The following is a 12036-nucleotide window of genomic DNA, read 5'->3' on the forward strand; positions in this document are numbered from 1 at the left end:
TGGCTTATTGCATTTACATTGATCACATGGGGAGAGTAAGATTTACAAAGATAAACTATCTTTTCTTCTTCTTGGTCCTTTGAAGCAAAATTATTTTTAAAGAATCAGAGGTCATTTGAGGCTTAATGGATTATCCCAAGTGTCAGAATCTGTCCTTATTTTTTGATTCAGGGAATCACTTTCTACAATGGGCATTTAAAATGCAAGACTCCCAGGGTTTTAGTAATCCCAGGAAAAGCCCCTGCTGGCAACCTTATTAGCATTTCTACCTCTTGATTTTTATTTAATTCCTTTTAATATTCTATTATACTACTGACAGACATTATGGAACTGCAGGGCTGCAGAATGAGAACAATATTTCATAATATCATCAAACCTGCGGTGAGTTAATAAACTGCTCATAACATGCTTTGAGATCATATAGCAATTGGTTAAATAAAAACAGAACAGTAAATCAACACTTGCTGAATCACAATTAATAAGAAAAGAGAGAGTATGGACAAGCAGTTCAAGTAGTTTCACACCAAAATAATGGATTAGCATATGGATTTCATATCTACATTGACAAAGAAATAAAACAATACTCCAATGGTAAAATAAGCGTTTGGAAAACAGTCCCGTTTTTTATGCTCTAGAGAGCAGAAGGCTGTTATAGAACATGGGTGAAGAAAGAAAAGCTCATTGCACATTAAAATGTTAGCAGGGGTCAACAAAATGTCTCATATGGGGGATTACTTTCAACTTTTAACTTATATTCATATAGGACATCTTATTCCAGCCTTAAAAAGAAGAAGAAAAAAAATCATTCTGGAAACAATGTCTGCATTAAGGAAAAGGCTATAGCTCCCCAATTTCCTTTGCTTGATCCCTTCAGGGCTTCTCAAACTTTATTGGGAACATGGATCACCTGGAGATCTCCTTCAAATGCAGATTCTGTTGCAGCAGGTGGGGCCCCACATTCTGATTTTCTGATAAATGCCAGGTGCTGCTGCTGCTGCTGCTTCTTGGGCTAAATCAGCACCTGTGAGCAATAGCATCCTGAGAAGATTAGCATCCTATGTAATCACAGAAGATTTAGATGGAAGTTAATCCAATATACACTTAATGAGATGCATCATTGTTCTTGTGCTTAATTGATATGGAGACAGAAATAGTCAGTGATTTACAGACTGTGGTTGATTCACACAAATTCAAGCCAAGCACTTCTAGAGCTGACCAAAAACTAGGAGACTCTGAAGGAAGGGCCTTCAAGATATCTTAGACTCAAAAAATTAAGGCATGAGCTCTAAATCACATTTGTTGGATAACATACAATTTTAAGAATCTCTTTAAAACTATAGCTTCTTTCCCCAGAAAAATGTACACAAAGTGGAACAATTTTGTATATAACTATATCTCTGTCTAGGCTCTTAAAATTGTTAGGGAACAGACAGATGAGGACGGTGGGAACACGAAGTTAAGAGAGTAATCCTATAAAATGGGGCCACTGTGCTGACCTCTACATGCTTTCTTTGCTAAGAAGCATTTTACCTGTAGCCCTGCCCAGTCTAAGTGAACAGGATATGTTACATTCCTCAGCAAACTACCTGTTAACTGCAGGAGAAATGTAGGCCCAAGATAATGCTGATGGGAGGAATCCAGGAGACTTATGACCAGATCCTGAAATTCTGGGAGATAAGGATAGCTCTTCCTAACCATAAAATCTGTAAGAATGTACTATGAAGAATCCAATTAGAACTCGTCAGCATGAGCCAAGGTGACCAAGTGTAGCCATGACAAAGGGATTTGAAAGTCTGATGTCACCTTGCTGTCAGTCAAAAGTAAAGAGGTGGACCTGGGCAAGACCTTCTAGAAACTTCTCTGGGATTCCTAATAAACCTGGAGTGCAAGAGAGACACGTTGTCCTTCTCCTCTAAAAGAGGACTCACTCTCTCCCTGGATACGGTCTCCTTTCCCTTTTCCTATCCCTTCAATAAACTCATTCCTGTGACTCTGAGCAACATGTCTGAAGTCTTCCTGACAGGGTCACCAGAATTGGGGTTTGAAGAGGGGAACTTCGTGCTGCTTCAGTTCCTCAGGAGGCCTCAGCTCCATAACAAAACAATAGATTAAAAAATTGTTCAAAGACACCAATTTAAGGAATTCTATGGAGGGTGGGGGGGCGGGTCCTAAAAGCCAGAGGAAAAAAAAAATAAAGACAAAGAAACAAAAATTCTACAAATTCTCACAGGAATGGATATGAGACCAGTTTTTAAGTGCAACACTTACAGGGAAACTAAGTTAATCCACCAAGGAGCATGGACATGAAAGAAAAGGAAAACAAAGAGGTGAATTTGAGACTCCCTAATAAAAGCCATGGGGAATTTTCTAGAACCCACAAAGGATCAGGATTAAGACTAATAAAAATAAAAAATAGTTTCAAGACCTTGCCTTTTACATCGGGGCATCCTACCTCAGTCCCTCAATGACTGAGCCCTGGGACCCTTGATAAAAAAATGCAAATTCTTCAGCCATGTCCCCAAAATCAAGAAAGCTCAGAAGATGATCTTAATGTACATTAAAATCTGAGGGAAGGCTCCTCAAATTTTCCTCAGATTAGATAACCAAATACCATTCCTCAGGTTATACTAATGAAAGTAAATTATCTATCCTCCTCAAAGACCTAAAAGAATGATATTCCCGTACATGGCCGCCTGTAAGAGAAGGCAGTGACTTGAGAATAGTAATCCAACCTATATTCTAGAGTTGAAGTCATGATTAAAATAGCTTTTTTAAATTCAACAGTCTTCCTAGATATTTAAACTTGTTCCTCCCTCTGCCATCCAGGCTTATTCCTTCCATTCTCTTTATCTTCCCCTTCCCTTTTCTCAGGACATCAGATATGAATAGGCTAGACTATAGATTATGCTGCATAGGAAATTTGATAGCTAGAATAAATGGTAGATAAAAAAGGGAAGTGTCTAAATAATACATGCAGGAGTTTCTTTGATGTAGGTAAGTCTATAAATATAGATATATGGATATTAGTCTCTATAAAAGCCAAAATCTGTGATTCTTAAACCTGGTTATGTATTAGAGCTTATATTATCACAGAGACCATACCTTTAAACTCAAAGGTATTGATTAAGAAGACCTGATTAAGACGATTATGTCTAAAAGTCCATTATTTCAAACAGAAAAAGAAAATCAACACTAATAATTATTATCATCAATAATAATACAAACAGTAAATATGTTTTGAGAGTAAACATGTAGTGGGTTTTTCCTATGAAAACAGTGATCAATGTTTTACTGATAGTGGCTCATTCTGTCTTTATAGCATCTCCCTAAAATAGGAAGTATGAGGAACATCATATTTACCACTCATTATACATGGAAAGACTCTTAAACTTTTTTATCAAGACTGTTTCAAGCTCAATGATTGTGAATGGCAGAGTTCTCCTTGGATCTTTGTAGCTGACACAGGAACTTACACTAAACAATAAGATATGCTTCCTTTATGACCTGATGGTTGAAAATCATTGCTATATACCTATGTTTGTGAATGTGTGTGTATATGTTCATGCTTGTGTATCCTGGTACAAAGCCAATTCTGCAGGAGAGTCCTCAGTCTGGGCTGTGTAAATCTATAAAGCTGTGTTAGACTCTTGTGGACAAGATGAGAAGTCACTAGGAAGTGAAATGAGGATAGGAAGTAAGACAGGAGATCACATGTAACAGCTTAAAATGGGTGTTTTACTGAAGATTTTGCTCCCACATTTCCAATAATGGAGAAACTGATAGAAAGATGCTATTTCATATGTATTAAATTCCTCCCATCCCTCTTTGCTTAATTTGAAAAGTTTTGTGGGGTTTTTTTTGTTCCTTTGTTTGCTTGCTTGTTTGTTTTTAAAGAGAAGATCAGCCAGGATAAAATAAACAAGGTGAGAAGGAAATGTGTGGATTAAGCAGACAAAGTCCCCTAACAATAATGAATTGTGTTCACAGCAAAGAAGCTACTTTTGGAAAAAAAATGTGCATATTCAGAATTAAGTTGCTGAAGATTCTTAAGGTTTCCACAATAGGGCTGGTTCACATTGCTGTAGATGATCCAGAAATCCCTTGGATACTCATGATAGTCATAATTTAGCAGAGACATGTCCATCTCTTTGTTCTAATTATGTCATCTATTATAAATCAGAAAACTGTGACCTAGAGAGGTTAAGCAACTCACCTGTTGCTACAGATCTACTTAATGGCAGATAAGTGCAGCAGCTGGGTCTCCTGTTTCTGAAGCCCAGGACTCCTTTCAACAACCACTTTCTACAAGGCAGAAAGCACAGGGTTAAAAGCAAAGATTCCAGTTCCACACCTGTCATTTTCAAATCCTGGCTCTAAAACTTACTAGCTGTATGACTTTGAGCAAGTTACTTAACCTCTCTGCCTCATCATCCTCATTTGTAAAATAAGGATGACAATGATAAGAGAAGTAACTGTGATTTTTGGTTGTGCCATAGCAGACATAGAGTAACTTAATATATGTTAAGGGCTTAGCAAAAATTGAGTACCATAGAAGAGTTTGTTATCATTATTGCTATGTTAAAATTGTGTATCATAATACTCAAGCAACATTAACCAGCACTCCTTATACACGGAATGACTCTTAAACGTGTTTTTCCAGATGTTCCAAGAAAATCTAAACTTGATTTTCTTCTTCATGGGGTAAAGAATAAACAAGAGTTGTTATAACATGTGGGGCTTTTCCCCTTGACAATGTAAAGAGAAGAATAAAATCATTTCCTTCATTCTTTGGTCTATGTATACTGTACCTTTCCATGATCTAGAGCACAAGGTTGAATAGTACTCTCACCAATTCTTCTCCTTCCTAGAACTGCAGAATGTGACCCATTTAGAAATAGGGTCATTGCAGATGTAAGTGGTTAAGGTGAGGTCATCCTGGAATAAGGTAGACCCTTGATCCAATATGGCTGATGTTCTTAACAGGAAGATTAGAAGAGAGACACAGTGATAACAAAAGAAAAGGTGGGGCTTATCCATCCACAAGTCAAGGAAAATCAAAGATTTGGGAAGTTCGGCTAAAAGTATGGAACAGATTTTGTCCTAAAGTCTTTAGAGGGAACATCACCCTGCTGACACCTTGATTTCAGACTTTTACCCGGTTTACCCTCTAGAACTATGAGAGCATAAACTTATGTTGTTTCGGCCACTCTGTAATCATTTGCTGTAGCATCCACTCAAAATATCTGCCTCTATTCTGGACCACTGCAAAAAAATCCTGCACCAACCTATTGTCTCCAGCATCAGCTGAGGAAGGTGGTAGATGAGGGCCCATGCCTTAAGTAACTAAGGCAAACACAGTATGAAAGAAAGGATATGGGAAGCCTTAAATGCTAAGCTCAGATATCTTAATTGCCTATATGAAATTCATCCCTGTCAAACCATCTTACAGCTTGAATACTTAGTTCCAACATTTATGCTTTCTCATCCAAGTCTTTCTGAAGCACTGTTATAATTTGTTTCCCCAGGAAGTATCCTCTGAGACTCTGAGAATTACATGTATCAGGACTTTGGGGGAGTACTCATTGGAACAACACCTGTGAGCGATGAGGAAAGCAAAATTGGGCAGAGGGGAAGTAGATCTGCAATGCAATAAAGGCTCTAGTGATCCTATCGGGGATTTGAGAGCTGGAATGGCCCTCTGGAATTGTCCCAGTAAAGGCAAGGAGGCCAGGCCTTTTCACCTCACATAGGTCAGCCATTGGATGCAGGCTGCTGTCAGGAAGGAACCACAGCTTTGGGCAAGGCCATTTCTGCAGCTATAGTCAATTCCTCCTAATGGACACAGCTGGGAGAAGCAAGGGGAAATGCATGCCTGGGTGCTCAACAGGCACCTAGAGGGTGGACGACAGCATCTACCATGCATATGGATGTAAGTCTTTCTGCTAATCATCATCTGTTATTAGAATGTGGCTGTAAGAGATTCCACACCTGGACTAGAATTGTCTTACACTGGGAAAGAATCCATTAAATGCTCTCAAATCATGCACATAGTGACAGGTCTGAGAGGTCTCAGCTCTACATTCTCTGCCTTTCCCTCTCCCGCCCACACATTTTCTATTTCCATGCACTGCAAAGACTCTTAAAATCTCCACTTTAGTGTGACTTCTGGTCACACCCAGACCACAGAGATTTCTTCTTCTTTTCTAGTTACCCATGCACATAGAGGATCACCCTCTGACAGCCTAGAAATTACTATTGATCCATCCATTTGTTCACTTATTCATTCATCTGTCCGTCATCACATATTTAATACCTACTCTGCATGAGAGCAAGTACTGAACATTTAAAAAAAATGAAGAGGTTGTAAAAGGTCTTAACATCAGGATAAAGAGTTGAATTTTCTCTAGACATAATAAAGACATTGGGCAGATTATGTGACTTGAGTAGATTTGGATTATTGAAAGATCCCTCTGTGAGGGTGGGAGAAGACAGATTGCTTGGAGAGTTCACAGTACAAAGAGGCAGCTCACATAAAGAAATTTAAGGACCCGTTCACTCATTCTTCAAGGCTCAGCGGAGTCACCCATCTTCTGTTCTTCCTCTGACGAAGACCACTTTGCTGTCCCACAAGTCAGTGGTGTGGCCAACAAGCAGGTCCAGAGCCTGCTTGGGTGGGAGTGCTCACATTGACCTCCTAAGCCACTAGCAGCCCACAGGGTCCAGTCACATGCCTTTGTATGTGCAGACATACCCTATATGTGACCCCAGGTCACAGGCTCTCAGTGTGAACCACACAGCTGTCCACATAGACTGGATGCCTCTGAAAAATGAGCCCCCAAAGGATGAATCATTCTATTTAGTCTTGCCCTCCACAACCTCAATACCTTTGGGCCAGTCCCTAAGAGAAAAAGTAAATCTCTCAGTGGGTGGGACTCTTACATAAAATTTAAATTATGGATCTTCAGTGTATGAGAAGCAGCAGAGACTGTATTCTAAAGAAATAAAGGCAGGAGAATTTTTTTTTTCAAATTAGCCAACTATAGACTGGAAAATAGAAGAGAAAATATCATGTTAATAATAATTATTTGAAGGTAATAGCTTATATTCTTTAATGCAGTTCCAACATAAATGTCACTGTAAGAAATGATATTTCATTTCACTACTAACAAATCAGGTACTTAGTGTGCTGGGGGAGAAATGATTGGAACTACTTTAAAGCCACATTAACCAGAGAAACTGCAAAAATATTTATATTCTTATGAAGGAAGGAGGGAATGCCCCTCATGGGTGTACTTAAGTATCCTCCATCTTTTGGATAAATGGTAATGCTAAACAAAAAATGGAAAGATGACCTTAGAATAATAACCTCAAGACCCAACTGGGACTCAGCTTCTCAATGTACAAAAATCATTTGCAATATGTTCAGGATGGAAATTTCTATACTGCTTCATAGACTTTATTATATACCTCAATTGAAAATCACTGAAACACCCAACTCTGGGTTGGCTTCCTTCCCCCGTGGGGGGGCCTCCCATATGTAAAATTACTCACCATGCCCTTGCTTGCTGTCTGTGATTCTGCTCAGCTACTCAACCATGTTTGTAAGGACAAGAAAACAAAGGGAAGGAGAAAACCAATCCATTCAGAGAGGTGTTTCATATAGAGAATGGGACCATTAAACCAAAAGCAGGTTTGGCACCATTACGGTTTTCTCTAGCCAGTTCTCCTTCCATTCTCCTTCTGGAGACCCCATGCAAAGCCCATGTGGAAAATTTCACAGGATAAATGCTGCATTGATAACTGAAAGTCATCCCACTGGGTGAAAGTCTTCCATTCTTTCTCATTTCTAACAGTTGTTTTGCACGTTGTATGGAAGACAGAGAGTTCGTGAGGGCCTGCACCTATGAGCCCTTTAGTTTTCAGGAAGCTCCAAAGGACTTGAATGTCCAGTTGATTTATCATGAATGGCATTGATACTTATGTGACTAGAAGCTGTTAGTCTGAATTGGTGCTTGGAGAAACAAAGTCAATGAAAGTCACCGATCCAATAAATCTGTGAAGGGTTGCATGGAAAGTCTTTTAAGCAAATGACAGGCCCCTTCCTACAAGGAGGCATACACTAGTGAGGCACAAATCAATGTCCATAAGGCCTTAGGATGACAATATTCCAGGCTTTTATTTTTGAAATCATATAGGTTTGTATGCCAATAAAGTAAATAGATTCCTGATGATATAATCTCAAAGTCAATTCATATACGTGTTTACAAATATTCTGTGTGGTGAGGAGGACCAGAATCTACATTAAAATCTGCATTCTAGGAATTAAGTAGCTTCAGCACTGCTGGTATATGGAAGGGTGAGGTCTTTTGCTACTCACATAATGATCTGAACTCTTATTCTGCATGCACATTAATATGAGTAAATAGAATTAATGCAGCCTAATAACTTATTAATCTAGTAATACAATAATCCTTGAAGCAATCATTTGGACTATTTGACAGAACTAATGGGCCAAAATGAGCGGTTAAGTTAACCCAGTGTCAAACATCTCTTGGACCAGGTGGGGAAGTTAGATAATGTTCATGGCCTGTCACTCTGTGCACTGCCTTTGATAGCTAACAGATTTCTACAAGCTCTGGATTGCATAGATGCCAAGTGCTTCCTGGCTGCTCCAGGAGAGTATCAAAGCCAACACAATGAGTTTTAATACTGGTGAGGTCCAGGTATTCTTGGGGTTGAATGGAAGTCACCAAGGAGTCGTCTGTCAGCTTGCCTAAGAAATTTAAAAGACTCTATTACCCTGGCAGTGTCACAATGTCCTTTATTTATGCTTCTCTATGGGGGAGTGGGAAGAGCAGCCAGAACAGCCTGCTATAGCAGCTATCCAGCTGCTCATGCAGTTAATATAGCTGTAGAAAGAACATGATTTATACAAGATCACTTTCCCCCCCAACACTGGTGCATGAGTCTCAGACCCACTCATTCTGGGAGACCTGCACTATACACAATTTCCTGTGTGCCCTGGTGACAGCAGGATAACACAGAGAGCTGCTGATTTCAACTAGAATAGGAAAAAAACACAATTTATAAGTGTATTGACAATATACATACATGACTTATGCCCTCAATGATGTTTATGAGATAGTTCACTTGTTGCAACAGACAACAGATTTCTATGAACGCAACAGAGCCAGGCAGGCAGAGATTCTGTAAAAGCTGGGGGCACAGGTTAAAAAGAGGCTTCCTGCTGCTTGCTGGTGAGGAGAAATGATTAAGGAACCAAATTGGAAAGCATGCACACATAGATTCCAGGACCAACAGTGCTGCTGCCACAGGCAAAGGTGATCGTTGAAAGGAGCAGGGCAGACTCTATGTGGAGCCTTCTTCCCCTTTCAGGTGGTGGAGTAGGGATGAGAGGGTCTGTTATTGCTCCCCATTCCTATGTATTGCTGCTAGACAGAAGGCATGAGGGGCCTGCAGCTTCACATACCTGATAAGGGCCCTGGTTGCAGCCACAGTAGCTGCTCTCCATGGTGTAGCTTCTGGACACCCCCATCTCTCTCCACACCACAACCCGGGCAGTGGAGGCTCGGGATTTCTCCACAAGGAAACTGCAGCTGCTCATTGTGAATGCTGGTGCTAGTTTATCAAGGATTTTGGGAAGAGTCTACAATTAGAAAAAAAGAAAATCAAACTCTGATGAGTTGCAGGTGATTAGCACTATTCATTATAAAAAATAGCTTCTTAACATTTATGAAGCATCTCCGTATATCACACACTTAATATATGCTACTGTGAATCATTTATTGATCCTAAGAAATGGATACCAACTTATTTTATCATTTTTCAGATAAAGAACCTGAGGCTTAGGAAAGTAAGAATAAAGAACTTAAGTTCCACAACTACAAAATGGCTAGAATGGGATCCAGATGCCTACCTTCCCAACTCCAAAGAATATAATCTTTAGACTTGGCTTTTGTGCATCACTGTGGACTTCTGATGCGCATGTATATTTGGCCCCTTACATTGCTGGGTTGAGCCTATGGGAAATCACAGATGTTATAGGGACCTGGAATTTAGAGAGCAACTCAATCCAGCCTTAGTGTTTCTACAGGGTGAGACTAAGCACCGTTCACTGACCTCAGAAGGCCGCAGGGGCCACTGAAGACTCTCAAGCAGGAGCATTATGAAGTTCATTTGTTTCCTATGAGTATGGAATTGCCAAAATGAACTTTTTAGCCTTATTCTCTAAGCCATAAATCTGAAGCTGGATCAATTATAAAACTCCTAAAATTCCATCCCTTCTGGGTTTATATATCCCACTTTGGAGTAAAAAAGGCTTTATTTATGACCACTTAATCTCCAGTTATAAGGCATCTGTAGACTCTAGTCACTCTGATTGACAGAGCTGTGGCTTCCAACACTTGACCTGCCCCAGAGGGAATGATGACTCAGAGTTGATAGTACATTTAGTCCTTGGGTCAGCAAAAAATACTGAGCTTGGAAGTCCCAGAACTTCAGTGACATTAACAAGAAGGGCTCTCTCCCTTCAGGACTAACTAAACACGCACAAAATAGCATGTAATGTAAAATCACGTACCTTAGGTAACAAACAGTAAAACTTCAGGCTTTTAGACAAATTGGATGACAAAAGTGTTAAAAGCCTAATGAGTTGTTAAGAATACAAATTAATTGGAGTTTTTGAAAAAAAAAATATTAGACTATCTAGCAAATCTCTTTATCACTCTGGTACTTACTGTCCTTGGGTTTAATATAACTGTTAATTGCATTATTGACTCTATTATATATTATGCATTATGTAAACACACATTAATATAAATATTAACATATAACTTATTCTGGTCTCTATGTTCCTACATACCCTCCAGACCTACAGAACATTTTAAAAGGGAAAAAATGTTTTTATTGCTTGAGCTTCTGCAACTGCCTTCTAATTGATTTCATATCCACACTTATACCTCCCTCCCTGAGTTCTTGCCCTATCTTCGGCCTTCAAAATGTTCTTCACAATTCCAATTTAGTTACTCTGTGTGTGTGTTTGTTTCTCCTCTTCAGCCTCGAAGTTCCATAAGGGAAGGAGTGTATTTTATTCACAAGAAAATCTCTGCATGCTGAGAAATTTGTTACTCATAGACTTCATAACTATTTTTTGAAATAAATAGAACTTACTAGTCCAGACCCTAAGGATCTCCTTAGATAAACATAAACATACTGCTTACATATACTTTAAAGAAAATGATTAAAAATACTCAAAATCAATTTTCATTTATCAATGTTTTAGCTCAGTGTAAGAAGTTTACTCATATTACTTTAATGATCTTTGTTTTGTAAACTTACTTCTTTTGTGATTTTTTATTTTTTAAAACATAGTTCATTTTTTAACAACAGTTATAATTCAGAGCAAAACTGAGAGAAGAGAAAGTTACAGAGATATCCCATGTGCTCCATGGTCCTACATGGGTATAGCCTCCCTCATTATCAAAATCGTCCGCCAGAATGGTGTATTTGTAACACATGGACCTACATTGACACATCACTATCACTCCAAGTTCATAGTTTAAATTACGGTCCACTCTTGATCTTGCACATTCTATGGGCTTGGTTGAATGTATAGTGACATTTATCTAACATTACTGTACCATGCAAAGTAGTTTCACAAAGTAATTTGTGCTTCACCTGCTCATCTCCTTCCTGCTTCCCTTCCCCTGAAGACCCTGGGAACTATCCCATAGTTTCATCTTTTCTGAAATGTCATATAGCTGGTGTCATACTAGTTTTCATGTTGCCTTGTCTCCCACTTAAGTTTCCTCCATGTCTCTGCATGACATGATAACTCATTTCATTTTTGTACTGAATAATGTTCCATTGGTTAGATGCTGAAGGTATCTTGAGTGTATTATCATGAATGAAGCTGCTACAAAATATTCATGCATAGGTTTTATGTGGACATACGTTTTCAATTCTTTTAAGTAAATAATAAGAATTGCAATTACTGGACTTGGTGGTAACAGTATG

The 12036-nt window shown here is 38.9% G+C and overlaps 1 protein-coding gene across 2 annotated transcripts in view; it reads right to left on the reverse strand.

The window, feature by feature from the left end:
• Positions 1-12036, reverse strand: part of Agbl1 (AGBL carboxypeptidase 1) — a 704812-nt gene that overhangs the window by 316681 nt on the left and 376095 nt on the right. For both annotated transcript variants that reach the window (XM_078051197.1, XM_013356285.4), the window contains exon 19: positions 9491-9667. In XM_078051197.1, the coding sequence (XP_077907323.1) occupies positions 9491-9667 (177 nt within the window). The remainder of the gene's footprint in view (positions 1-9490; positions 9668-12036) is intronic.

Source organism: Ictidomys tridecemlineatus, chromosome 5, assembly GCF_052094955.1.
Source record: "Ictidomys tridecemlineatus isolate mIctTri1 chromosome 5, mIctTri1.hap1, whole genome shotgun sequence".
Taxonomy (NCBI): domain Eukaryota; kingdom Metazoa; phylum Chordata; class Mammalia; order Rodentia; family Sciuridae; genus Ictidomys; species Ictidomys tridecemlineatus.